Source organism: Oncorhynchus kisutch, unplaced genomic scaffold, assembly GCF_002021735.2.
Source record: "Oncorhynchus kisutch isolate 150728-3 unplaced genomic scaffold, Okis_V2 scaffold3257, whole genome shotgun sequence".
Taxonomy (NCBI): domain Eukaryota; kingdom Metazoa; phylum Chordata; class Actinopteri; order Salmoniformes; family Salmonidae; genus Oncorhynchus; species Oncorhynchus kisutch.
Window position 1 is genome coordinate 361,729 of NW_022265202.1, and position 25,691 is coordinate 387,419.

At 46.9% G+C, this 25,691-nt stretch overlaps 1 protein-coding gene across 3 annotated transcripts in view; it reads left to right on the top strand.

The window, feature by feature from the left end:
• The window catches only part of LOC116352761 (rho GDP-dissociation inhibitor 2), a 60,884-nt gene extending 36,314 nt beyond the window's left edge, over positions 1–24,570 (top strand). For 2 of the 3 annotated variants that reach the window (XM_031820348.1, XM_031820346.1), the window contains exons 4-6: positions 7,714–7,790; positions 17,747–17,810; positions 18,033–24,570. In XM_031820348.1, coding sequence (XP_031676208.1) covers positions 7,714–7,790; positions 17,747–17,810; positions 18,033–18,232 — 341 coding nt within the window. In that variant the 3' untranslated portion in view covers positions 18,233–24,570. The remainder of the gene's footprint in view (positions 1–7,713; positions 7,791–17,746; positions 17,811–18,032) is intronic. The other variant, XM_031820347.1, reaches the window with a different exon arrangement.
• The last annotated feature ends 1,121 nt before the right edge of the window (positions 24,571–25,691 follow it).

Genomic DNA, 25,691 nt, shown 5'->3' on the forward strand with positions numbered 1-25,691 from the left:
ATGTGACAACGATAGTATTCTTAATTAGCATTGAACAAGTTAATCCTAATTCTTCTCTAATTAAAAATCTCTCCTTAATTTCTGAATCACGCTTGTAACGTCAGTAGTTACAGTAGACTAAGCTTCAGAAGGGCAGAGGGACGGGGAGGGGCAGCTAGCCTACACAGAAGATGTTCAGCTGGAATGCAGGCCGACACTGGAATACATTTCTGAGTGACAGAGGGTTTGAAAAAATGTACGGAACTTCAAATAATTAACTGTTATTAACTGTTTCCCATGCTTTTAAAATAAATGTTTCTGTTCCGGAACGGTAGAGTTAAATTTAGTTCTCGGTTCTGGTTCTGTTCCAGAATGGTAGATTTAAATTTAGTTCTCGGTTCTGGTTCTGTTCCGGAACGGTAGAGTTACATTTAGTTCTCGGTTCTGGTTCTGTTCCGGAACGGTATAGTTACATTTAGTTCTCGGTTCTGGTTCTGTTCCGGAACGGTAGAGTTAAATTTAGTTCTCGGTTCTGGTTCTGTTCCGGAACGGTAGAGTTAAATTTAGTTCTCGGTTCTGGTTCTGTTCCGGAACGGTATAGTTCAATTTAGTTCTCGGTTCTGGTTCTGTTCCGGAACGGTAGAGTTACATTTAGTTCTCGGTTCTGGTTCTGTTCCGGAACGGTAGAGTTAAATTTAGTTCTCGGTTCTGGTTCTGTTCCGGAACGGTAGAGTTAAATTTAGTTCTCGGTTCTGGTTCTGTTCCGGATCGGTATAGTTAAATTTAGTTCTCGGTTCTGGTTCTGTTCCAGAACGGTAGATTTAAATTTAGTTCTCGGTTCTGGTTCTGTTCCGGAACGGTATAGTTACATTTAGTTCTCGGTTCTGGTTCTGTTCCGGAACGGTAGAGTTAAATTTAGTTCTCGGTTCTGGTTCTGTTCCGGAACGGTAGAGTTAAATTTAGTTCTCGGTTCTGGTTCTGTTCCGGAACGGTATAGTTCAATTTAGTTCTCGGTTCTGGTTCTGTTCCGGAACGGTAGAGTTACATTTAGTTCTCGGTTCTGGTTCTGTTCCGGAACGGTATAGTTACATTTAGTTCTCGGTTCTGGTTCTGTTCCGGAACGGTAGATTTAAATTTAGTTCTCGGTTCTGGTTCTGTTCCGGAACGGTAGAGTTAAATTTAGTTCTCGGTTCTGGTTCTGTTCCGGAACGGTATAGTTAAATTTAGTTCTCGGTTCCGGTTCTGTTCCGGAACGGTATAGTTAAATTTAGTTCTCGGTTCTGGTTCTGTTCCTCCATAGTTTTTTCTTTGTTTTTAGGTTCCGTTCACTGAAACGGTTCCAACCCCTGATTCTTACATCCTGTAGGTATTTTTCTGGTCCAAGTCGGATATGGCAGTGTGAAGTGCAAAGGCGATTACGTCGTCCGTGGATCTGTTGGTGCGGTATGTGAGTTGTAGTGTGTCTAGGTTGTCAGGGAAGGTGGAGGTGATCCTTAACTAGCCTCTCAAAGCACTCCATGATAACAGAAGTGAGTGCTGCGGGGCGATAGTCATTTAGTTCAGTTACCTTTGCTTTCTTGGGTACAGGAACAATGGTGGACATCTTGAAGCATCGATTGAAAGGCCTTTGATGCCTCTCGTACATGACAGTACATCATAAAATAGAAAGCGTAACTTTCCTGAAGAATTGTGTGCTTGCTTCAAGTCAAATTGTATTTGTCACGTGTCGATTACAACAGGTGTAGGCAGGGCTGTGTGTGTGTGTGTGTGTACCACAACACATCAGTGCTGCCCTTTCCCTTTTATCTCTACTGCTTCCTCCGTTCCTCTGTTCTCTACATCTCTCTCCATGTATCTATCCTCTCCTTCCGTCTGTTCTCTACATCTCTCTCCAGGTATCTATCCTCTCCTTCCCTCTGTTCTCTACATCTCTCCAGGTATCTATCCTCTCCTTCCCTCTGTTCTCTACATCTCTCTCCAGGTATCTATCCTCTCCTTCCCTCTGTTCTCTACATCTCTCTCCATGTATCTCTCCTCTTCTTCCCCCTTCCCCTGTCCTCCTCCTCCTCTTTATCCCCCTCCTCCACCGTCCTCCTCCTCCTCCTCTTCATCCCCCTCCTCCCCTGTATCCCTCCATGATAAGGCTTTTACAGCAGGGTAAAGTGTAGAGTTTAAATGTATTAAACACCCATTATCTGTGATCAGAGGGTTCTAGAGTGGGTTCTGGTCAAATGTAGTGCACTATGTAGGGAATAGGGTGCCATTTGGGACTTGTATTTAATCTATAAACCCCAGACACAGAGAACAGCCAGAGACCAGACACAGAGAACAGTCAGAGACCAGACACAGAGAACAGTCAGAGACACAGATAACAGCCAGAGACGAGACAGAGAGAACAGTCAGAGGCACAGAGAACAGTCAGAGACACAGAGAACAGTCAGAGACACAGAGAACAGTCAGAGACCAGACACAGAGAACAATCAGAGACACAGAGAACAGTCAGAGACCAGACACAGAGAACAGTCAGAGACCAGACACAGAGAACAGTCAGAGACCAGACACAGAGAACAGTCAGAGACACAGAGAACAGTCAGAGACCAGACACAGAGAACAGTCAGAGACCAGACACAGAGAACAGTCAGAGACCAGACGCATAGAGCAGTCAGAGACCACACACAGATAGCATTCAGAGACCAGACACAGAGAGCAGTCAGAGACACAGAGAACAGTCAGAGACACAGAGAACAGTCAGAGACCAGACACAGAGAACAATCAGAGACACAGAGAACAGTCAGAGAGAACAGTCAGAGACCAGACACAGAGAACAGTCAGAGACCAGACACAGAGAACAGTCAGAGACCAGACACAGAGAACAGTCAGAGACCAGACACAGAGAACAGTCAGAGACACAGAGAACAGTCAGAGACCAGACACAGAGAACAGTCAGAGACCAGACGCATAGAGCAGTCAGAGACCAGACACATAGAGCAGTCAGAGACCAGACACAGATAGCAGTCAGAGACCAGACACAGAGAGCAGTCAGAGACACAGAGAACAGTCAGAGACACAGAGAACAGTCAGAGACCAGACACAGAGAACAGTCAGAGACCAGACACAGAGAACAGTCAGAGACACAGAGAGCAGTCAGAGACCAGACACAGAGAGCAGTCAGAGACCAGACACAGAGAGCAGTCAAAGACCAGAAACAGAGAGCAGTCAGAGACACAGAGAACAGTCAGAGACCAGACACAGAGAACAGTCAGAGACACAGAGAACAGTAAGAGACCAGACACAGAGAACAGTCAGAGACACCGAGAACAGTCAGAGACCAGACACCGAGAACAGTCAGAGACCAGACACAGAGAACAGTCAGAGACCAGACACAGAGAGCAGTCAGAGACACAGAGAACAGTCAGAGACCAGACACAGAGAACAATCAGAGACACAGAGAACAGTCAGAGACTCAGAGACCAGACACAGAGAACAGTCAGAGACCAGACCCAGAGAACAGTCAGAGACACAGAGAACAGTCAGAGACCAGACGCATAGAGCAGTCAGAGACCAGACGCATAGAGCAGTCAGAGACCAGACACATAGAGCAGTCAGAGACCAGACACAGATAGCAGTCAGAGAACAGACACAGAGAGCAGTCAGAGACACAGAGAACAGTCAGAGAGAACAGTCAGAGACACAGAGAGCAGTCAGAGACCAGACACAGAGAGCAGTCAGAGACCAGACACAGAGAGCAGTCAGAGACACAGAGAACAGTCAGAGACCAGACACAGAGAACAGTCAGAGACCAGACACAGAGAACAGTCAGAGACCAGACACAGAGAACAGTCAGACACAGAGAGAAGTCAGAGACCAGACACAGAGAGCAGTCAGAGACCAGACACAGAGAGCAGTAAGAGACCAGACACAGATAGCAGTAAGAGACCAGACACAGAGAACAGTCAGAGACACCGAGAACAGTCAGAGACCAGACACCGAGAACAGTCAGAGACCAGACACAGAGAACAGTCAGAGACCAGACACAGAGAGCAGTCAGAGACACAGAGAACAGTCAGAGACCAGACACAGAGAACAATCAGAGACACAGAGAACAGTCAGAGACTCAGAGACCAGACACAGAGAACAGTCAGAGACCAGACACAGAGAACAGTCAGAGACACAGAGAACAGTCAGAGACCAGACGCATAGAGCAGTCAGAGACCAGACGCATAGAGCAGTCAGAGACCAGACACATAGAGCAGTCAGAGACCAGACACAGATAGCAGTCAGAGACCAGACACAGAGAGCAGTCAGAGACACAGAGAACAGTCAGAGAGAACAGTCAGAGACACAGAGAGCAGTCAGAGACCAGACACAGAGAGCAGTCAGAGACCAGACACAGAGAGCAGTCAGAGACACAGAGAACAGTCAGAGACCAGACACAGAGAACAGTCAGAGACCAGACACAGAGAACAGTCAGAGACCAGACACAGAGAACAGTCAGAGACCAGACACAGAGAACAGTCAGAGACCAGACACAGAGAACAGTCAGACACAGAGAGAAGTCAGAGACCAGACACAGAGAGCAGTCAGAGACCAGACACAGAGAGCAGTCAAAGACCAGACACAGAGAGCAGTCAGAGACACAGAGAACAGTCAGAGACACAGAGAACAGTCAGAGACACAGAGAACAGTCAGAGACCAGACACAGAGAACAGTCAGAGACCAGACACAGAGAACAGTCAGAGACCAGACACAGAGAACAGTCAGAGACACAGAGAACAGTCAGAGACCAGACACAGAGAACAGTCAGAGACCAGACGCATAGAGCAGTCAGAGACCAGACACAGATAGCATTCAGAGACCAGACACAGAGAGCAGTCAGAGACACAGAGAACAGTCAGAGACACAGAGAACAGTCAGAGACCAGACACAGAGAACAATCAGAGACACAGAGAACAGTCAGAGACACAGAGAGCAGTCAGAGACCAGACACAGAGAGCAGTCAGAGACCAGACACAGAGAGCAGTCAGAGACCAGACACAGAGAACAGTCAGAGACCAGACACAGAGAACAGTCAGAGACCAGACACAGAGAACAGTCAGAGACCAGACACAGAGAACAGTCAGAGACCAGACACAGAGAACAGTCAGAGACACAGAGAACAGTCAGAGACCAGACACAGAGAACAGTCAGAGACCAGACGCATAGAGCAGTCAGAGACCAGACACATAGAGCAGTCAGAGACCAGACACAGATAGCAGTCAGAGACCAGACACAGAGAGCAGTCAGAGACACAGAGAACAGTCAGAGACACAGAGAACAGTCAGAGACCAGACACAGAGAACAGTCAGAGACCAGACACAGAGAACAGTCAGAGACCAGACACAGAGAACAGTCAGAGACCAGACACAGAGAACAGTCAGAGACCAGACACAGAGAGCAGTCAGAGACCAGACACAGAGAGCAGTCAAAGACCAGAAACAGAGAGCAGTCAGAGACCAGACACAGAGAACAGTCAGAGACACAGAGAACAGTCAGAGACCAGACACAGAGAACAGTCAGAGACCAGACACAGAGAACAGTCAGAGACACAGAGAACAGTTAGAGACCAGACACAGAGAACAGTCAGAGACCAGACACAGAGAACAGTCAGAGACCAGACACAGAGAACAGTCAGAGACCAGACACAGAGAACAGTCAGAGACACAGAGAACAGTCAGAGACCAGACACAGAGAACAGTCAGAGACACAGAGAGCAGTGAGAGACACAGAGAGCAGTCAGAGACACAGAGAGCAGTCAGAGACACAGAGAACAGTCAGAGACACAGAGAACAGTCAGAGACCAGACACAGAGAACAGTCAGAGACCAGACACAGAGAACAGTCAGAGACCAGACACAGAGAACAGTCAGAGAACAGTCAGAGACCAGACACAGAGAGCAGTCAGAGACACAGAGAACAGTCAGAGACACAGAGAACAGTCAGAGACCAGACACAGAGAACAGTCAGAGACCAGACACAGAGAACAGTCAGAGACCAGACACAGAGAACAGTCAGAGACCAGACACAGAGAACAGTCAGAGACCAGACACAGAGAGCAGTCAGAGACCAGACACAGAGAGCAGTCAAAGACCAGAAACAGAGAGCAGTCAGAGACCAGACACAGAGAACAGTCAGAGACACAGAGAACAGTCAGAGACCAGACACAGAGAACAGTCAGAGACCAGACACAGAGAACAGTCAGAGACACAGAGAACAGTTAGAGACCAGACACAGAGAACAGTCAGAGACCAGACACAGAGAACAGTCAGAGACCAGACACAGAGAACAGTCAGAGACCAGACACAGAGAACAGTCAGAGACACAGAGAACAGTCAGAGACCAGACACAGAGAACAGTCAGAGACACAGAGAGCAGTGAGAGACACAGAGAGCAGTCAGAGACACAGAGAGCAGTCAGAGACACAGAGAACAGTCAGAGACACAGAGAACAGTCAGAGACCAGACACAGAGAACAGTCAGAGACCAGACACAGAGAACAGTCAGAGACCAGACACAGAGAACAGTCAGAGAACAGTCAGAGACCAGACACAGAGAACAGTCAGAGACACAGAGAACAGTCAGAGACCAGACACAGAGAACAGTCAGAGACCAGACACAGAGAACAGTCAGAGACACAGAGAACAGTAAGAGACCAGACACAGAGAACAGTCAGAGACACCGAGAACAGTCAGAGACCAGACACCGAGAACAGTCAGAGACCAGACACAGAGAACAGTCAGAGACACAGAGAACAGTCAGAGACCAGACACAGAGAACAATCAGAGACACAGAGAACAGTCAGAGACTCAGAGACCAGACACAGAGAACAGTCAGAGACCAGACACAGAGAACAGTCAGAGACCAGACACAGAGAACAGTCAGAGACCAGACACAGAGAACAGTCAGAGACCAGGCACAGAGAACAGTCAGAGACACAGAGAACAGTCAGAGACCAGACACAGAGACCAGACACAGAGAACAGTCAGAGACCAGATACAGAGAACAGTCAGAGACCAGGCACAGAGAACAGTCAGAGACCAGACACAGAGAACAGTCAGAGACTAGACACAGAGGACAGTCAGAGACCAGACACAGAGAACAGTCAGAGACCAGACACAGAGAACAGTCAGAGACCAGACACAGAGAACAGTCAGAGACCAGACACAGAGAGCAGTCAGAGACCAGACACAGAGAGCAGTCAGAGACCAGACACAGAGAGCAGTCAGAGACCAGACACAGAGAGCAGTCAGAGACCAGACACAGAGAGCAGTCAGAGACCAGACACAGAGAGCAGTCAGAGACCAGACACAGAGAGCAGTCAGAGACCAGACACAGAGAGCAGTCAGAGACCAGACACAGAGAGCAGTCAGAGACCAGACACAGAGAGCAGTCAGAGACCAGACACAGAGAGCAGTCAGAGACCAGACACAGAGGACAGTCAGAGACCAGACACAGAGAGCAGTCAGAGACCAGACACAGAGAGCAGTCAGAGACCAGACACAGAGAGCAGTCAGAGACCAGACACAGAGGACAGTCAGAGACTAGACACAGAGGACAGTCAGACACAGAGAACAGTCAGAGACCAGACACAGAGAACTTCAGAACAATATGGATATCATCTGCAGTTTGGCTGTTGTGTTTGAATATTGAAGTGATAACCTCATCTGTTGACCTCACGTTGTCATGGTGTTGACCTGCAGATGACCCGGAGGCCCTGAAGAAGAAGAGTTTCACCATGAAGGAAGGAGTGGACTACAGAGTGAAGATACACTTCAAGGTAAGAACCTTCTCCTTCTTTGTCCTGGACTACAGAATCAAGATACACTTTAAGCTGAGAACATCTCTGTCACGACTCAGAATTTGACCTAGATGCAGATACAGGAGTCGGATGGTTCGGGTCTCAGAATATTTATTATAACATAGGGACAGTTTAAAGGGCAGGTCGAGGGCAGGCAGAGGTTCGTAAGTCCAAGACAGAGTCAATCAGGGCCAGAACGGCAGGCAGGCTCAGGGCCAGAACGGCAGGCAGGCTCAGGGCCAGGACAGGCAGGCTCAGGGCCAGAACGGCAGGCAGGCTCAGGGCCAGGACAGGCAGGTTCAGGGCCAGGACAGGCAGAAAGGTTGGAACTGGGAAGACTAGAAAGCTAGAACTTGAACAGGAGAAACAGGAAACACGCTGGTAAGACCTGACAAAACAAGACGAACTGGCAACAGACAACCAGAAAATGCAGGTATAAATACACTGGGATAATGGAGGGAAATAGGAGACACCTGGTGGGGGGAGATAAGCACAAGACTGGTGAAACAGATCAGGGATCAATCTCCTCTTCACCTTTCTGTTCTGCTCTGTTTGGTTCTGCTCTGTTTGGTTCTGTTCTGCTCTGTTTGGTTCTGTTCTTCTCTGCTCTGTTTGGTTCTGTTATGTTCTTCTCTGCTCTGTTTGGTTCTGTTCTTCTCTGCTCTGTTTGGTTCTGTTCTTCTCTGCTCTGTTTGGTTCTGTTCTTCTCTGCTCTGTTTGGTTATGTTCTTCTCTGCTCTGTTTGGTTCTGTTATGTTCTTCTCTGCTCTGTTTGGTTCTGTTCTTCTCTGCTCTGTTTGGTTCTGTTCTTCTCTGCTCTGTTTGGTTCTGTTCTTCTCTGCTCTGTTTGGTTCTGTTCTTCTCTGCTCTGTTTGGTTCTGTTCTGTTCTTCTCTGCTCTGTTTGGTTCTGTTCTTCTGCTCTGTTTGGTTCTGTTCTTCTCTGCTCTGTTTGGTTCTGTTATGTTCTTCTCTGCTCTGTTTGGTTCTGTTATGTTCTTCTCTGCTCTGTTTGGTTCTGTTATTCTCTGCTCTGTTTGGTTCTGTTCTTCTCTGCTCTGTTTGGTTCTGTTCTTCTCTGCTCTGTTTGGTTCTGTTCTTCTCTGCTCTGTTTGGTTCTGTTCTGTTCTTCTCTGCTCTGTTTGGTTCTGTTCTTCTCTGCTCTGTTTGGTTCTGTTATGTTCTTCTCTGCTCTGTTTGGTTCTGTTATGTTCTTCTCTGCTCTGTTTGGTTCTGTTATGTTCTTCTCTGCTCTGTTTGGTTCTGTTATGTTCTTCTCTGCTCTGTTTGGTTCTGTTTCTTCTCTGCTCTGTTTGGTTCTGTTCTTCTCTGCTCTGTTTGGTTCTGTTCTTCTCTGCTCTGTTTGGTTCTGTTCTGTTCTTCTCTGCTCTGTTTGGTTCTGTTCTTCTCTGTTCTGTTTGGTTCTGTTATGTTCTTCTCTGCTCTGTTTGGTTCTGTTCTTCTCTGCTCTGTTTGGTTCTGTTCTTCTCTGCTCTGTTTGGTTCTGTTCTTCTCTGCTCTGTTTGGTTCTGTTCTTCTCTGCTCTCTTCTCTTTTTTTTATTTTTTATTTAACCTTTATTTAACCAGGTAGGCCAGTTGAGAACACCTTTATTTAACTAGGTAGGCCAGTTGGGAACAAGTTCTCATTTACAACTGCGACCTGGTCAAGATAAAGCAAAGCAGTGTGACATAAACGAGGAGGCAAAATAATAACAATTTAGCAAATGAACACTGGAGTGATAGATGTGCAGATGATGATGTGCAAGTAGAGATACTGGGATGCAAAAGAGCAAGTAGATAAATAACAATATGGGGATGAGGTAGTTCGGTGTGCTATTGACAGATGGGCTGTGTACAGGTACAGTGATCGGTAAGCTGCTCTGACAGCTGATGCTTAAAGTTAGAGAGGGAGATATAAGTCTCCAGCTTCAGTGATTTTTGCAATTCCTTCCAGTCATTGGCAGCAGAGAACTGGAAGGAAAGGCACCAAAGGAGGTGTTGACTTTGGGGATGACCAGTGGGGCTTTGGTGACCAAACGGATGGCACTGTGATAGACTACATCCAGTTTGCTGAGTAGGGTGTTGGAGGCTATTTTGTAAATGACATCGTCGAAGTCAAGGATCGGTAGGATAGTCAGTTTTACGAGGGTATGAGGAGACGCATACAAAGCTCTCCCGCGCCCTCCATTTGGCAAACCTGACAATAATTCTATCCTCCTGATTCCTGCTTACAAGCAAAAATTGAAGCAGGAAGCAGCAGTAACTAGATCAATAAAAAAGTGGTCAAAGGAAGCAGTTGCTAAGCAACAGGACTGTTTTGCTAGCACAGACTGGAATATGTTCTGAGATTTCTCCGATGGCATTGAGGAGTACCCCACATCAGTCATTGGCTTCATCAATCAGTGCATCGATGACGTCGTCCCCACAGTGACCATATGTACATACCCCAACCAGAAGCCATGGATTAACGGCAACATTACAACACTACTTTAGACCGGGACCTATAGGACTAAGGGCACTACTTTAGACCAGGGCCTATAGGACTAAGGGCACTACTTTAGACCAGGATATATAGGGCTAAGGGCACTACTTTAGACCAGGACCTATAGGGCTGAGGGCACTACTTTAGACCAGGATCTATAGGGCTAAAGACACTACTTTAGACCAGGACCTATAGGGCTGAGGGCACTACTTTAGACCGGGACCTATAGGACTGAGGGCACTACTTTAGACCAGGACCTATAGGACTAAGAGCACTACTTTAGACCAGAACCTATAGGGCTAAGGGCACTACTTTAGACCAGGGCCTATAGGACTAAGGGCACTACTTTAGACCAGGGTCTATAGGACTAAGGGCACTACTTTAGACCAGAACCTATAGGACTGAGGGCACTACTTTAGACCAGGGTCTATAGGACTGAGGGCACTACTTTAGACCAGGGTCTATAGGACTGAGGGCACTACTTTAGACCAGGGTCTATAGGACTGAGGGCACTACTTTAGACCAGGGCCTATAGGACTGTCGGCACTACTTTAGACCAGGGTCTATAGGACTATGGGCACTACTTTAGACCAGGGTCTATAGGACTAAGGGCACTACTTTAGACCAGGGTCTATAGGACTAAGGGCACTACTTTAGACCAGGACCTATAGGACTGAGGGCACTACTTTAGACCAGGGTCTATAGGGCTAAGGGCACTACTTTAGACCAGGGTCTATAGGACTGAGGGCACTACTTTAGACCAGGGTCTATAGGACTGAGGGCACTACTTTAGACCAGGGCCTATAGGACTGTCGGCACTACTTTAGACCAGGGTCTATAGGACTATGGGCACTACTTTAGACCAGGGTCTATAGGACTAAGGGCACTACTTTAGACCAGGGCCTATAGAACTGAGGGCACTACTTTAGACCAGGGTCTATAGGACTATGGGCACTACTTTAGACCAGGACCTATAGGACTGAGGGCACTACTTTAGACCAGGGTCTATAGGACTGAGGGCACTACTTTAGACCAGGGTCTATAGGACTGAGGGCACTACTTTAGACCAGGGTCTATAGGACTGAGGGCACTACTTTAGACCAGGGTCTATAGGACTGAGGGCACTACTTTAGACCAGGGTCTATAGGACTGAGGGCACTACTTTAGACCAGGGCCTATAGGACTGTCGGCACTACTTTAGACCAGGGTCTATAGGACTATGGGCACTACTTTAGACCAGGGTCTATAGGACTAAGGGCACTACTTTAGACCAGGGCCTATAGGACTGAGGGCACTACTTTAGACCAGGGTCTATAGGACTATGGGCACTACTTTAGACCAGGACCTATAGGACTGAGGGCACTACTTTAGACCAGGGTCTATAGGACTGAGGGCACTACTTTAGACCAGGGTCTATAGGACTGAGGGCACTACTTTAGACCAGGGTCTATAGGACTATGGGCACTACTTTAGACCAGGGTCTATAGGACTGTCGGCACTACTTTAGACCAGGGTCTATAGGACTATGGGCACTACTTTAGACCAGGGTCTATAGGACTACGGGCACTACTTTAGACCAGGGCCTATAGGACTGAGGGCACTACTTTAGACCAGGATCTATAGGACTATGGGCACTACTTTAATCCAGAGCCTATAGGACTATGGGCACTACTTTAGACCAGGGCCTATAGGGCTAAGGGCACTACTTTAGACCAGGGTCTATAGGGCTAAGGGCACTACTTTAGACCAGGTAAGGGCACTACTTAGACCAGGGTCTATAGGGCTAAGGGCACTACTTTAGACCAGGGTCTATAGGGCTAAGGGCACTACTTTAGACCAGGGTCTATAGGTTAAGGGCACTACTTTAGACCAGGGTCTATATATCTCCGGCGCCGACAGAGATGGCCGCCTCGCTTCGCGTTCCTAGGAAACTATGCAGTTTTTTGTTTTTTTACGTGTTATTTCTTACACTAGTACCCCAGGTCATCTTAGGTTTCATCACATACAGCCGAGAAGAACTACTGAATATAAGATCAGCGTCAACTCACCACCAGTACGACCAAGAATATGTTTTTCGCGATGCGGATCCTGTGTTCTGCCTTACAACCAGCGCCACGGGATGGTTCCCATGCAGCGACCCAAAAAAACGACTCAGAAAAAGAGGGAAACGAAGCGGTCTTCTGGTCAGACTCCGGAGACGGGCACATCGTGCACCACTCCCTAGCATTCTTCTTGCCAATGTCCAGTCTCTTGACAACAAGGTTGATGAAATCCGAGCAAGGGTAGCATTCCAGAGGGACATCAGAGACTGTAACGTTCTCTGTTTCACGGAAACGTGGCTCACTGGAGAGACGCAATCCGAAGCGGTGCAGCCAGCGGGTTTCTCCACGCATCGCGCGGACAGAAACGAACATCTTTCTGGTAAGAAGAGGGGCGGGGGCGTATGCCTTATGGCCAACGTGACATGGTGTGATGAAAGAAACATACAGGAACTCAAATCCTTCTGTTCACCTGATTTAGAATTCCTCACAATCAAATGTAGACCGCATTATCTACCAAGAGAATTCTCTTCGATTATAATCACAGCCGTATATATCCCCCCCAAGCAGACACATCGATGGCCCTGAACGAACTTTATTTAACTCTCTGCAAACTGGAAACGATTTATCCGGAGGCTGCATTCATTGTAGCTGGGGATTTTAACAAGGCTAATCTGAAAACAAGACTCCCTAAATTTTATCAGCATATCGATTGCGCAACCAGGGGTGGAAAGACCCTGGATCATTGTTACTCTAACTTCCGCGACGCATATAAGGCCCTGCCCCGCCCCCCTTTCGGAAAAGCTGACCACGACTCCATTTTGTTGATCCCTGCCTACAGACAGAAACTAAAACAAGAAGCTCCCACGCTGAGGTCTGTCCAACGCTGGTCCGACCAAGCTGACTCCACACTCCAAGACTGCTTCCATCACGTGGACTGGGATATGTTTCGTATTGCGTCAGCCAACAACATTGACGAATACGGTGCGTTGAAGATGTCGTTCCCATAGCAACGATTAAAACATTCCCCAACCAGAAACCGTGGATTGATGGCAGCATTCGTGTGGAACTGAAGGCGCGAACCACTGCTTTTAATCAGGGCAAGGTGTCTGGTAACATGACTGAATACAAACAGTGCAGCTATTCCCTCCGCAAGGCTATCAAACAAGCTAAGCGCCAGTACAGAGACAAAGTAGAATCTCAATTCAACGGCTCAGACACAAGAGGCATGTGGCAGGGTCTACAGTCAATCACGGACTACAGGAAGAAACCCAGCCCAGTCACGGACCAGGATGTCTTGCTCCCAGGCAGACTAAACAACTTTTTTGCCCGCTTTGAGGACAATACAGTGCCACTGACACGGCCTGCAACGAAAACATGCGGTCTCTCCTTCACTGCAGCCGAAGTGAGTAAGACATTTAAACGTGTTAACCCTCGCAAGGCTGCAGGCCCAGACGGCATCCCCAGCCGCGCCCTCAGAGCATGCGCAGACCAGCTGGCCGGTGTGTTTACGGACATATTCAACCAATCCCTATACCAGTCTGCTGTTCCCACATGCTTCAAGAGGGCCACCATTGTTCCTGTTCCCAAGAAAGCTAAGGTAACCGAGCTAAACGACTACCGCCCCGTAGCACTCACATCCGTCATCATGAAGTGCTTTGAGAGACTAGTCAAGGACCATATCACCTCCACCCTACCTGACACCCTTGACCCACTCCAATTTGCTTACCGCCCAAATAGGTCCACAGACGATGCAATCTCAACCACTCTGCACACTGCCCTAACCCATCTGGACAAGAGGAATACCTATGTGAGAATGCTGTTCATCGACTACAGCTCGGCATTCAACACCATAGTACCCTCCAAGCTCGTCATCAAGCTCGAGACCCTGGGTCTCGACCCCGCCCTGTGCAACTGGGTACTGGACTTCCTGACGGGCCGCCCCCAGGTGGTGAGGGTAGGCAACAACATCTCCTCCCCGCTGATCCTCAACACTGAGGCCCCACAAGGGTGCGTTCTGAGCCCTCTCCTGTACTCCCTGTTCACCCACGACTGCGTGGCCACGCACGCCTCCAACTCAATCATCAAGTTTGCGGACGACACAACAGTGGTAGGCTTGATTACCAACAACGACGAGACGGCCTACAGGGAGGAGGTGAGGGCCCTCGGAGTGTGGTGTCAGGAAAATAACCTCACACTCAACGTCAACAAAACTAAGGAGATGATTGTGGACTTCAGGAAACAGCAGAGGGAACACCCCCCCATCCACATCGATGGAACAGTAGTGGAGAGGGTAGCAAGTTTTAAGTTCCTCGGCATACACATCACAGACAAACTGAATTGGTCCACTCACACAGACAGCATCGTGAGGAAGGCGCAGCAGCGCCTCTTCAACCTCAGGAGGCTGAAGAAATTCGGCTTGTCACCAAAAGCACTCACAAACTTCTACAGATGCACAATCGAGAGCATCCTGGCGGGCTGTATCACCGCCTGGTATGGCAACTGCACCGCCCTCAACCGTAAGGCTCTCCAGAGGGTAGTGAGGTCTGCACAACGCATCACCGGGGGCAAACTACCTGCCCTCCAGGACACCTACACCACCCGATGCTACAGGAAGGCCATAAAGATCATCAAGGACATCAACCACCCGAGCCACTGCCTGTTCACCCCCGCTGTCATCCAGAAGGCGAGGTCAGTACAGGTGCATCAAAGCTGGGACAGCTTCTATCTCAAGGCCATCAGACTGTTAAACAGCCACCACTAACATTGAGTGGCTACTGCCAACACACTGTCAATGCCACTGACTCTACTCCAGCCACTTTAATCATGGGAATTGACGGGAAATGATGTAAATATATCACTAGCCACTTTAAACAATGCTACCTTATATAATGTTACTTACCCTACATTATTCATCTCATATGCATACGTAGATACTGTACTCTATATCATCGACTGCATCCTTATGTAATACATGTATCACTAGCCACTTTAACTACGCCACTTGGTTTACATACTCATCTCATATGTATATACTGTACTCGATATCATCTACTGTATCTTGCCTATGCTGCTCTGTACCATCACTCATTCATATATCCTTATGTACATATTCTTTATCCCCTTACACTCTGTATAAGACAGTAGTTTTTTTTGGGAATTGTTAGTTAGATTACTTGTTCGTTATTACTGCATTGTCGGAACTAGAAGCACAAGCATTTCGCTACACTCGCATTAACATCTGCTAACCATGTGTATGTGACAAATAAATTTGATTTGATTTGATTTGATATGGCTAAGGGCACTACTTTAGACCAGGGTCTATAGGGCTAAGGGCACTACTTTAGACCAGGGTCTATAGGGCTAAGGGCACTACTTTAGACCAGGGTCTATAGGGCTAAGTGCCCTGGTCAAACATTGTGCACTGAATAGGGAGTAGGGTGTCATTTGGGACAAAGCTGTGTAAAGTTGCCTCTTAATGAGACTTCACATACGATAACTCTCCTTTTCTTTCCGCTCCTTCCCTCCTCTCCTCTCCTCTCCTCTCCTCTCCTCTCCTCTCCTCTCCTCTCCTCTCCTCTCCTCTCCTCTCCTCTCCTCTCCAATCTCCTCTCCAATCTCCTCTCTCCTCTCCTCTCTCCCTCCTCTCATCTCCTCTCCAATCTCTCCTCTCCTCTCTCCTCTCCTCTCCTCTCCTCTCCTCTCCTCTCCTCTCCTCTCCTCTCCTCTCCTCTCCTCTCCTCTCCTCTCCTCTCCTCTCCTCCTCTCCATCTCTCTCCTCCTCTCTCCTCTCCATCTCCTCTCCTCTCCAGTCTCTCTCTCCAAGTCCTCGCTCTCCTCCGTCTCCTCTCCCTCTCCTCTCCTCTCCTCTCCTCTCCTCTCCTCTCCTCTCCTCTCCTCTCCAATCTCTCCTCTCCTCTCCTCTCCAATCTCATCTCTCCAATCTCATCTCCCAATCTCCTCTCTCCAATCTCTCCTCTCCTCTCCTCTCTCTCCTCTCCTCTCCTCTCCTCTCCTCTCCTCTCCTCTCCTCCTCCTCTCCTCTCCTCTCCTCTCCTCTCCTCTCCTCTCCTCTCCTCTCCTCTCCTCTCCTCTCCTCTCAATCTCTCCTCTCCCAATCTCTCCTCTCCAATCTCTCCCTCCTCTCCAATCTCTCCTCTCCTCTCCAATCTCTCACTCTCCTCTCCTCAATCCTCTCCTCTCTCCCAATCTCCTCTCTCCTCTCCCTCTCCTCTCCAATCTCCTCTCTCCTCTCCTCTCCTCTCCTCTCCTCTCCTCTCCAATCTCCTCTCCTCTCCTCTCCAATCTCCTCTCCTCTCCTCTCCTCTCCTCTCCTCTCCTCTCCTCTCCAATCTCTCCTCTCCTCTCCTCTCCAATCTCCTCTCTCCTCTCTCTCCAATCTCCTCTCTCCTCTCCTCTCCAATCTCTCCTCTCCAATCTCTCCTCTCCTCTCCTCTCCTCTCCTCTCCTCTCCTCTCCTCTCCTCTCCTCTCCTCTCCTCTCCTCTCCCTCTCCTCTCCTCTCCTCTCCTCTCCTCTCCTCTCCTCTCCTCTCCAATCTCCTCTCCTCTCCCTCCCCTCCCCTCCCCTCCTCTCCTCTCCAACCTCTCCTCTCCAATCTCCCCTCCCCTCCCCTCCCCTCCCCTCCCCTCCCCTCCCCTCCCCTCCCCTCCTCTCCAATCTCTCCTCTCCTCTCCTCTCCTCTACTCTCCTCTCCCCTCCTCTCCTCTCCAATCTCCTCCCTCCCCTCCTCTCCTCTCCTCTCCAATCTCCTCCTCTCCTCTCCTCTCCTCTCCTCTCCAATCTCTCCTCTCCTCTCCTCTCCTCTCCAATCTCCTCTCCTCTCCCCTCCTCTCCTCTCCTCTCTCTCCCTCTCCTCTCCTCTCCTCTCCTCTCCTCTCCTCTCCTCTCCTCTCCTCTCCTCTCCTCTCCTCTCCTCTCCTCTCCTCTCCTCTCCTCTCCCCTCCTCTCCAATCTCCTCCCTCCTCTCCTCTCCTCTCCAATCTCTCCTCTCCTCTCCTCTCCTCTCCTCTCCTCTCCTCTCCTCTCCTCTCCTCTCCTCTCCTCTCCTCTCCTCTCCTCTCCTCTCCTCTCCTCTCCTCTCCTCTCCTCTCCTCTCCTCTCCCCTCCCCTCCCCTCCTCTCCTCTCCTCTCCAATCTCCTCCCTCCTCTCCTCTCCAATCTCCTCCTCTCCTCTCCTCTCCTCTCCTCTCCTCTCCTCTCCTCTCCTCTCCTCTCCTCTCCTCTCCTCTCCTCTCCTCTCCTCTCTCCTCCATATAAGTTCATACGGTGTTTAAATGCATTTCAGATTTCCAGTCCCAATGAATTTACATTGTTTATTTATTGCTCCTGATAACCCCCCTCCCCTCCCCTCCCCTCCCCTCCCCCCCCCCCCCTCCCCTCCCCTCCTCTCCAGGTTAACAGGGATATTGTGTCTGGGCTGAAGTACGTCCATCTGACCTACAGGAAAGGAATCAGAGGTAAGGAGGACCCCATTTTGTGCCGAGCTGTGGATACGCTGTGCTGTTTAGGCCCGTAGACCGTGTCAGTTTCTGATACATAAACCTAATTCCGGGTTAACAGCGATGCAACTGAGCTGCCATTTTGTGTGTTTTCATTTACACAAGATGTCAGTTTCCCCGACATTCACCTAAAAACTGGCTAGCAAGTGTGCAACTGAGCGTCCATTTTGTGTCGTGCAGTGGACAAGGCGGTGTACATGGTGGGCAGCTACGGGCCGCGGGTGGAGGAGCACGAGTTCATGACCCCGGTGGAGGAGGCGCCCAAAGGCATGATTGTCAGAGGCAGCTACCACATCAAGTCCCACTTCACCGACGACGACAAGACCGACCACCTCTCCTGGGAGTGGAACCTGGGGATCAAGAAGGACTGGGATGAATAGAGAGGAGCCTCATTTCTCTCTCCCTCCTTCCCTCTCCCTGTGTCTCCACCTCTCCCTTCCTTCCTTCTCTCTCCCGTCTCCCCCACTTTCATCCCTCCTTCCTCCATCAAGAAGGACTGGGATGGATAGAGACCTCATCCTCTCCATGCTTCCCTCTCCCCTTGTCTCCCCTCTCCCTCCTTCTCTCCCTCTTCATTTAGAAGGACTGGGATGGATAGAGACCTCATCCCTCTCCCCATGCATCCCTCTCCCCATGTCTCCCCTCTCCCTCCTTCTCTCCCTCTTTATTTAGAAGGACTGTCTCTCCCTCTTTCTTCCTCCCCCCTCCTCTCCCTCCAAGGCCCACCTGTATAATAGTAAAAGACAGAGGCCGGTATGAAAGGTGTAAACAGGAAGTTAGGTTAGGCACGGTCTAGAGACAGAGAGGATGTTGTCAAAAACCAAACCAGTATACATCATAGTAGACAACTGAACATCGTGGGCTACAAACCAAAATGGCCCCCTATTCCCTATATAGTGCACTACCCGCAGGGCTCTGGATAAAAGTAGTGCACTATGTAGGGAATAGGGGGCCATTTTGGGAGGCAGGAGGTATGTTAGAATGTTTGACAACAGCGTGTCTCATGCTCCTCAAGAAGTTACCATCTTCTAAGTCCTACATCTATAATGACCATCTTCTAAGTTATAGTTCTAGAATGACCATCTTCTAAGTCCTACATCTATAATGACCATCTTCTAAGTTATAGTTATAGAATGACCATCTTCTAAGTTATAGTTCTAGAATGACCATCTTCTAAGTTATAGTTCTAGAATGACCATCTTCTAAGTTATAGTTCTATAATGACCATCTTCTAAGTTCTAGATCTAGAATGACCATCTTCTAAGTCCTACATCTAGAATGACCATCTTCTAAGTTCTAGATCTAGAATGACCATCTTCTAAGTCCTACATCTATAATGACCATCTTCTAAGTTATAGTTCTAGAATGACCATCTTCTAAGTCCTACATCTATAATGACCATCTTCTAAGTTATAGTTCTAGAATGACCATCTTCTAAGTCCTACATCTAGAATGACCATCTTCTAAGTTCTAGATCTATAATGACCATCTTCTAAGTCCTACATCTAGAATGACCATCTTCTAAGTCCTACATCTAGAATGACCATCTTCTAAGTCCGACATCTATAATGACCATCTTCTAAGTTATAGTTCTAGAATAACCATCTTCTAAGTCCTACATCTATAATGACCATCTTCTAAGTTATAGTTCTAGAATGACCATCTTCTAAGTTATAGTTCTATAATGACCATCTTCTAAGTCCTACATCTAGAATGACCATCTTCTAAGTTCTAGATCTATAATGACCATCTTCTAAGTCCTACATCTAGAATGACCATCTTCTAAGTCCTACATCTAGAATGACCATCTTCTAAGTCCTACATCTAGAATGACCATCTTCTAAGTCCTACATCTAGAATGACCATCTTCTAAGTCCGACATCTAGAATGACCATCTTCTAAGTCCGACATCTAGAATGACCATCTTCTAAGTCCTACATCTAGAATGACCATCTTCTAAGTCCTACATCTAGAATGACCATCTTCTAAGTCCTACATCTAGAATCTCATTTCTGTTACTGTGTCTTTCAGTTGCCTCCTGTCTCTGTTATACTTGACACACCTGAGCTGTTATTGGATTCATGTAAAACAACATGGTTTCACTCTGTCTGGAGGAGCGTTACCATGGTAACATATCAACAGACAACTGTTGTTTTCTCAGGTTTGTCCGCTATAATTTCTCTATTTTTCCAATGCTGCTTGAATGTCAATACCCCAAAATGTCTGCCTCTTTGCCTATTGAGAGAGTTGCTCTTTAAAAGATAACGTCATTCACCATGTATCAACCATCTTCCATTAAACATCATGTAAACATTCCGAGGAGGCCTGTTGTCTGGCTATGATGAAGAAAATGTGATTGTGATGCGTACAATATGTTCTGGAGTAGTCGCTACAGAATACAGCCCAACGGAAGTAGCCTACACAGTGTCTTTACCTCCCTGGCAGGTTAGTGATCCTGAGACATATCTATACAGTACAGTAGAGGGTCAACTGGGTTTGAGGTTTAGTATCTGTAATGGGCGCCACTGTTAGCACCCAAAGTATCATGACATGATTATTCCAGTCAGAATGTAAATTAGAATGTTATGATGGTGATTGGTTAGCCTGGGTATATCAGTATGCTTGGACCATCATGTCACTCCTTGCCACTTCCTGGCATCCAAACATGACAATGAATGGAATGATGGCACAACACTGATCTGGGAGCAGCAGGTTAGACACTGATCTGGGAGCAGCAGGTTAGACACTGATCTGGGAGCAGCAGGTTTAGACACTGATCTGGGAGCAGCAGGTTAGAAACGGATCTGGGAGCAGCAGGTTAGACACGGATCTGGGAGCAGCAGGTTAGACACTGATCTGGGAGCAGCAGGTTAGACACTGATCTGGGAGCAGCAGGTTAGACACTGATCTGGGAGCAGCAGGTTAGACACTGATCTGGGAGCAGCAGGTTAGTGTTTGGTGCCAGTGGTTAGTTTGCTGAAGTGTAGTGTATATCTGTTGCTCGTCACTGTCCCCCTTTAACACCAAGCATGAGGCCTAAAGGCAGCGATGGACTCGGGTAACGAACTACTGAAACAGAAGAGAACCCCGTTCTATCTACGACGTGACCCGTTTTGTCCTGTCAAACTCAGTGGATGAGGTCTTCGAGATTTGATCGATCCTGCCCCCCACCCAAAAACGTCAAGACGTCCTTGTCACTATTGTGTGAAGTCTTATGGTGTTGTAAGTGTCGATGATGATGATATTGATGATATTGATGATGATGATCATGATATTGATGATGATGATCATGAGATTGATGATGATGATGATGATCATGAGATTGATGATGATGATCATGATATTGATGATGATCATGATATTGATGACGACGATGATCATGAGATTGATGATGATGATATTGATGATGATGATGATGATGATATTGATGATGATGATCATGATATTGATGATGATGATCATGATATTGATGATGATGATCATGGTATTGATGATGATGATGATGATATTGATGATGATGATCATGAGATTGATGATGATGATCATGATATTGATGATGATCATGATATTGATGACGATGATCATGATATTGATGATGATCATGATGATGATATTGATGATATTGATGATGATGATCATGATATTGATGATGATGATCATGATATTGATGATGATGATCATGATATTGATGATGATGATCATGAGATTGATGATGATGATCATGATCATGAGATTGATGATGATGATGAGATTGATGATGATGATCATGAGATTGATGATGATGATCATGAGATTGATGATGATGATCATGAGATTGATGATGATGATCATGATATTGATGATGATGATCATGATATTGATGATGATCATGATATTGATGATGATGATCATGATATTGATGATGATCATGATGATGATATTGATGATGATGATATTGATGATGATGATGATCATGATATTGATGATGATGATCATGATATTGATGGTGATGATCATGATATTGATGATGATCATGGTATTGATGATGATGATCATGATATTGATGATGAGCATGATATTGATGATGATGATATTGATGATGCCATTCTAAATGGTGGCGAACCCAGAAGTAACTGTAACGTGGGCTTGTTGAGTGTTGCATGGTTTCAGATCTCTTTCTTTAAAGACTGTTTTACTGTCACGTTGTGATTTTGAAAAGAAGAAAAAACAATCTGCAGATTGAAATGGGTTGTCAAGGATACCGCAGATATTTACAGGGATTTGATCAAAAAATACCTTTGTTATTACTACTGTGGCTGTGTTCCAAATGGACTCTTATTCACTTTATAATGTGTTAACCTGCACCCATAGAGAGTCATTCTGTTAACCTGGACCCATAGAGAGTCATTCTGTTAACCTGGACCCATAGAGAGTCATTCTGTTAACCTGGACCCATAGAGAGTCATTCTGTTAACCTGGACCCATAGAGAGTCATTCTGTTAACCTGGACCCATAGAGAGTCATTCTGTTAACCTGGACCCATAGAGAGTCATTCTGTTAACCTGGACCCATAGAGAGTCATTCTGTTAACCTGGACCCATAGAGAGTCATTCTGTTCCCTTTATACCCTTTATAGAGTGTTAACCTGGACCCATAGAGAGCCATTCTGTTCCCTTTATAGTGTGTTAACCTGGACCCATAGAGAGTCATTCTGTTAACCTGGACCCATAGAGAGTCATTCTGTTCCCTTTATAATGTGTTAACCTGGACCCATAGAGAGTCATTCTGTTCCCTTTATAATGTGTTAACCTGGACCCATAGAGAGTCATTCTGTTAACCTGGACCCATAGAGAGTCATTCTGTTCCCTTTATACCCTTTATAGAGTGTTAACCTGGACCCATAGAGAGCCATTCTGTTCCCTTTATAGTGTGTTAACCTGGACCCATAGAGAGTCATTCTATTCCCCTTTATAGAGTGTTAACCTGGACCCGTAGAGAGTCATTCTGTTCCCCTTTATAGTGTGTTAACCTGGACCCGTAGAGAGTCATTCTGTTCCCCTTTATAGTGTGTTAACCTGGACCCGTAGAGAGTCATTCTGTTCCCTTTATACCCTTTATAGAGTGTTAACCTGGACCCATAGAGAGCCATTCTGTTCCCCTTTATAGAGTGTTAACCTGGACCCATAGAGAGTCATTCTGTTCCCTTTATAGAGTGTTAACCTGGACCCATAGAGAGCCATTCTGTTCCCCTTTATAGAGTGTTAACCTGGACCCGTAGAGAGTCATTCTGTTCCCTTTATAGTGTGTTAACCTGGACCCGTAGAGAGTCATTCTGTTCCCCTTTATAGTGTGTTAACCTGGACCCGTAGAGAGTCATTCTGTTCCCCTTTATAGTGTGTTAACCTGGACCCGTAGAGAGTCATTCTGTTCCCTTCATAGTGTGTTAACCTGGACCCGTAGAGAGAGTCATTCTGTTCCCTTTATAGAGTGTTAACCTGGACCCATAGAGAGTCATTCTGTTCCCTTTATAGAGTGTTAACCTGGACCCATAGAGAGTCATTCTATTCCCCTTTATAGAGTGATAACCTGGACCCATAGAGAGTCATTCTGTTCCCCTTTATAGAGTGTTAACCTGGACCCATAGAGAGTCATTCTATTCCCCTTTATAGCGTGTTAACCTGGACCCATAGAGAGTCATTCTGTTCCCTTTATAGAGTGTTAACCTGGACCCATAGAGTCATTCTGTTCCCTTTATAGAGTGTTAACCTGGACCCATAGAGTCATTCTGTTCCCTTTATAGAGTGTTAACCTGGACCCATAGATAGTCATTCACAGGGTGATTAACAGGACAAACATGATGCTAGATTAAGATGTATATAGATGATTAGGTGTCTGGTCTATTCAGGGCTCTGGTTAAAAGTAGTGCACTATATAGGGAATGGGGCTGTAGTATAAAGTAGTGCACTATATAGGGAATAGGGCTGTAGTATAAAGTTGTGCACTATATAGGGAATAGGGCTGTAGTTAAAGGTAGTGCACTATATAGGGAATAGGGCTCTGGTCTAAAGTAGTGCACTATATATGGAATAATGCTGTAGTTAAAGGTAGTGCACTATATAGGGAATAGGGCTCTGGTCTAAAGTAGTGCACTATATAGGGAATAGGGCTCTTGTCTAAAGTAGTGCACTACTACAGCCTCTATGTGAGTTTGGTTGGGCACAAGCCTGGGCCTGTGTGTAAAGTAGTGCACTATATAGTGAATAAGGGGCCATATTGGACACAAGCCTGGGCCTGTGTGTAAAGTAGTGCACTATATAGTGAATAAGGGGACATATTGGACACAAGCCTGGGCCTGTGTGTAAAGTAGTGCACTATATAGTGAATAAGGGGCCATATTGGACACAAGCCTGGGCCTGTGTGTAAAGTAGTGCACTATATAGTGAATAAGGGGCCATATTGGACACAAGCCTGGGCCTGTGTGTAAAGTAGTGCACTATATAGTGAATAAGGGGCCATATTGGACACAAGCCTGGGCCTGTGTGTAAAGTAGTGCACTATATAGTGAATAAGGGGCCATATTGGACACAAGCCTGGGCCTGTGTGTAAAGTAGTGCACTATATAGTGAATAAGGGGCCATATTGGACACAAGCCTGGGCCTGTGTGTAAAGTACTTCTGCATTCTAAAGTGTTGGTATTCCAGCATCTTGTATCTTTTAATAAAGGTGATTTAATCAGCCACTTCCTGTCTGTCTGAACATGTGGACTCAACATCATTCCAATAAGGCACTCAAATAAGCGGACGATAGGTGAAGGTACACTCTATATATTTATATACAAAAGTATGTGGACACCCCTTCAAATTTAGTGGATTTGGCTATTTCAGCCACACCCGTTACTGACGTGTATGAAATCGGGCACACAGCCATGAAATCTCCATAGACACGCGGCAGTACCATTCTGTGAGCTTGTGTGGCCTACCACTTCATGGCTGTGCCGTTGTTGCTCCTAGACTATCCCACTTCACAATAACAGCACTTACAGTTGACCCGGGGCAGCTCTAGCAGAGCAGTAGTTTGACCAACTGACTTGTTGGAAAGGTGGCATCCTATGACAGTGCCACGTTGAAAGTCACTGAGATCTTCAGTAAGGTCATTCTACTGCCAATGTTTGTCTGTGGAGATTGCATGACTGTCTGCTCGATTTTATACACCTGTCAGCAACAGGTGTGGCTGAATTAGCCGATTCCACTGATTTGAAGGTGTGTCCACATACTGCTGGTTATATAGTGTATTCCCCTGGTACATTACTCAGATCTCACCAGTCCATTTATGCTGCTCTGGCGCCATCCAGTGGACTTCTGGGAACACAACTTCAACTCCGTTACATTCAATGTATCCAGGTCTCCAACACAGGTCATCACAAGTAACAACATTCCTCAATTAGGTTTTATTTATTCATCTGATAAAAGAAGTGAAAGACAGTACAGCTATGAACTGCTATCAACAGTGTTCAGGTCGGTGTTCAGGTTGGAAGACAGTACAGATATAAACTGCTATCAGTGTTCAGGTTGGAAGACAGCACAGATATAAACTGCTATCAACAGTGTTCAGGTCGGTGTTCAGGTTGGAAGACAGCACAGATATAAACTGCTATCAACAGTGTTCAGGTTGGAAGACAGTACAGATATAAACTGGTATCAACAGTGTTCAGGTTGATGTTCAGGTTGGAAGACAGTACAGATATAAACTGTACTGTCTACATGGAGGAGATTACTGAGTAGTTTAGTTAATCAGGCTGACCCCCAGTCTACATGGAGGAGATTACTGAGTAGTTTGGTTAATCAGGCTGACCCGCAGTCT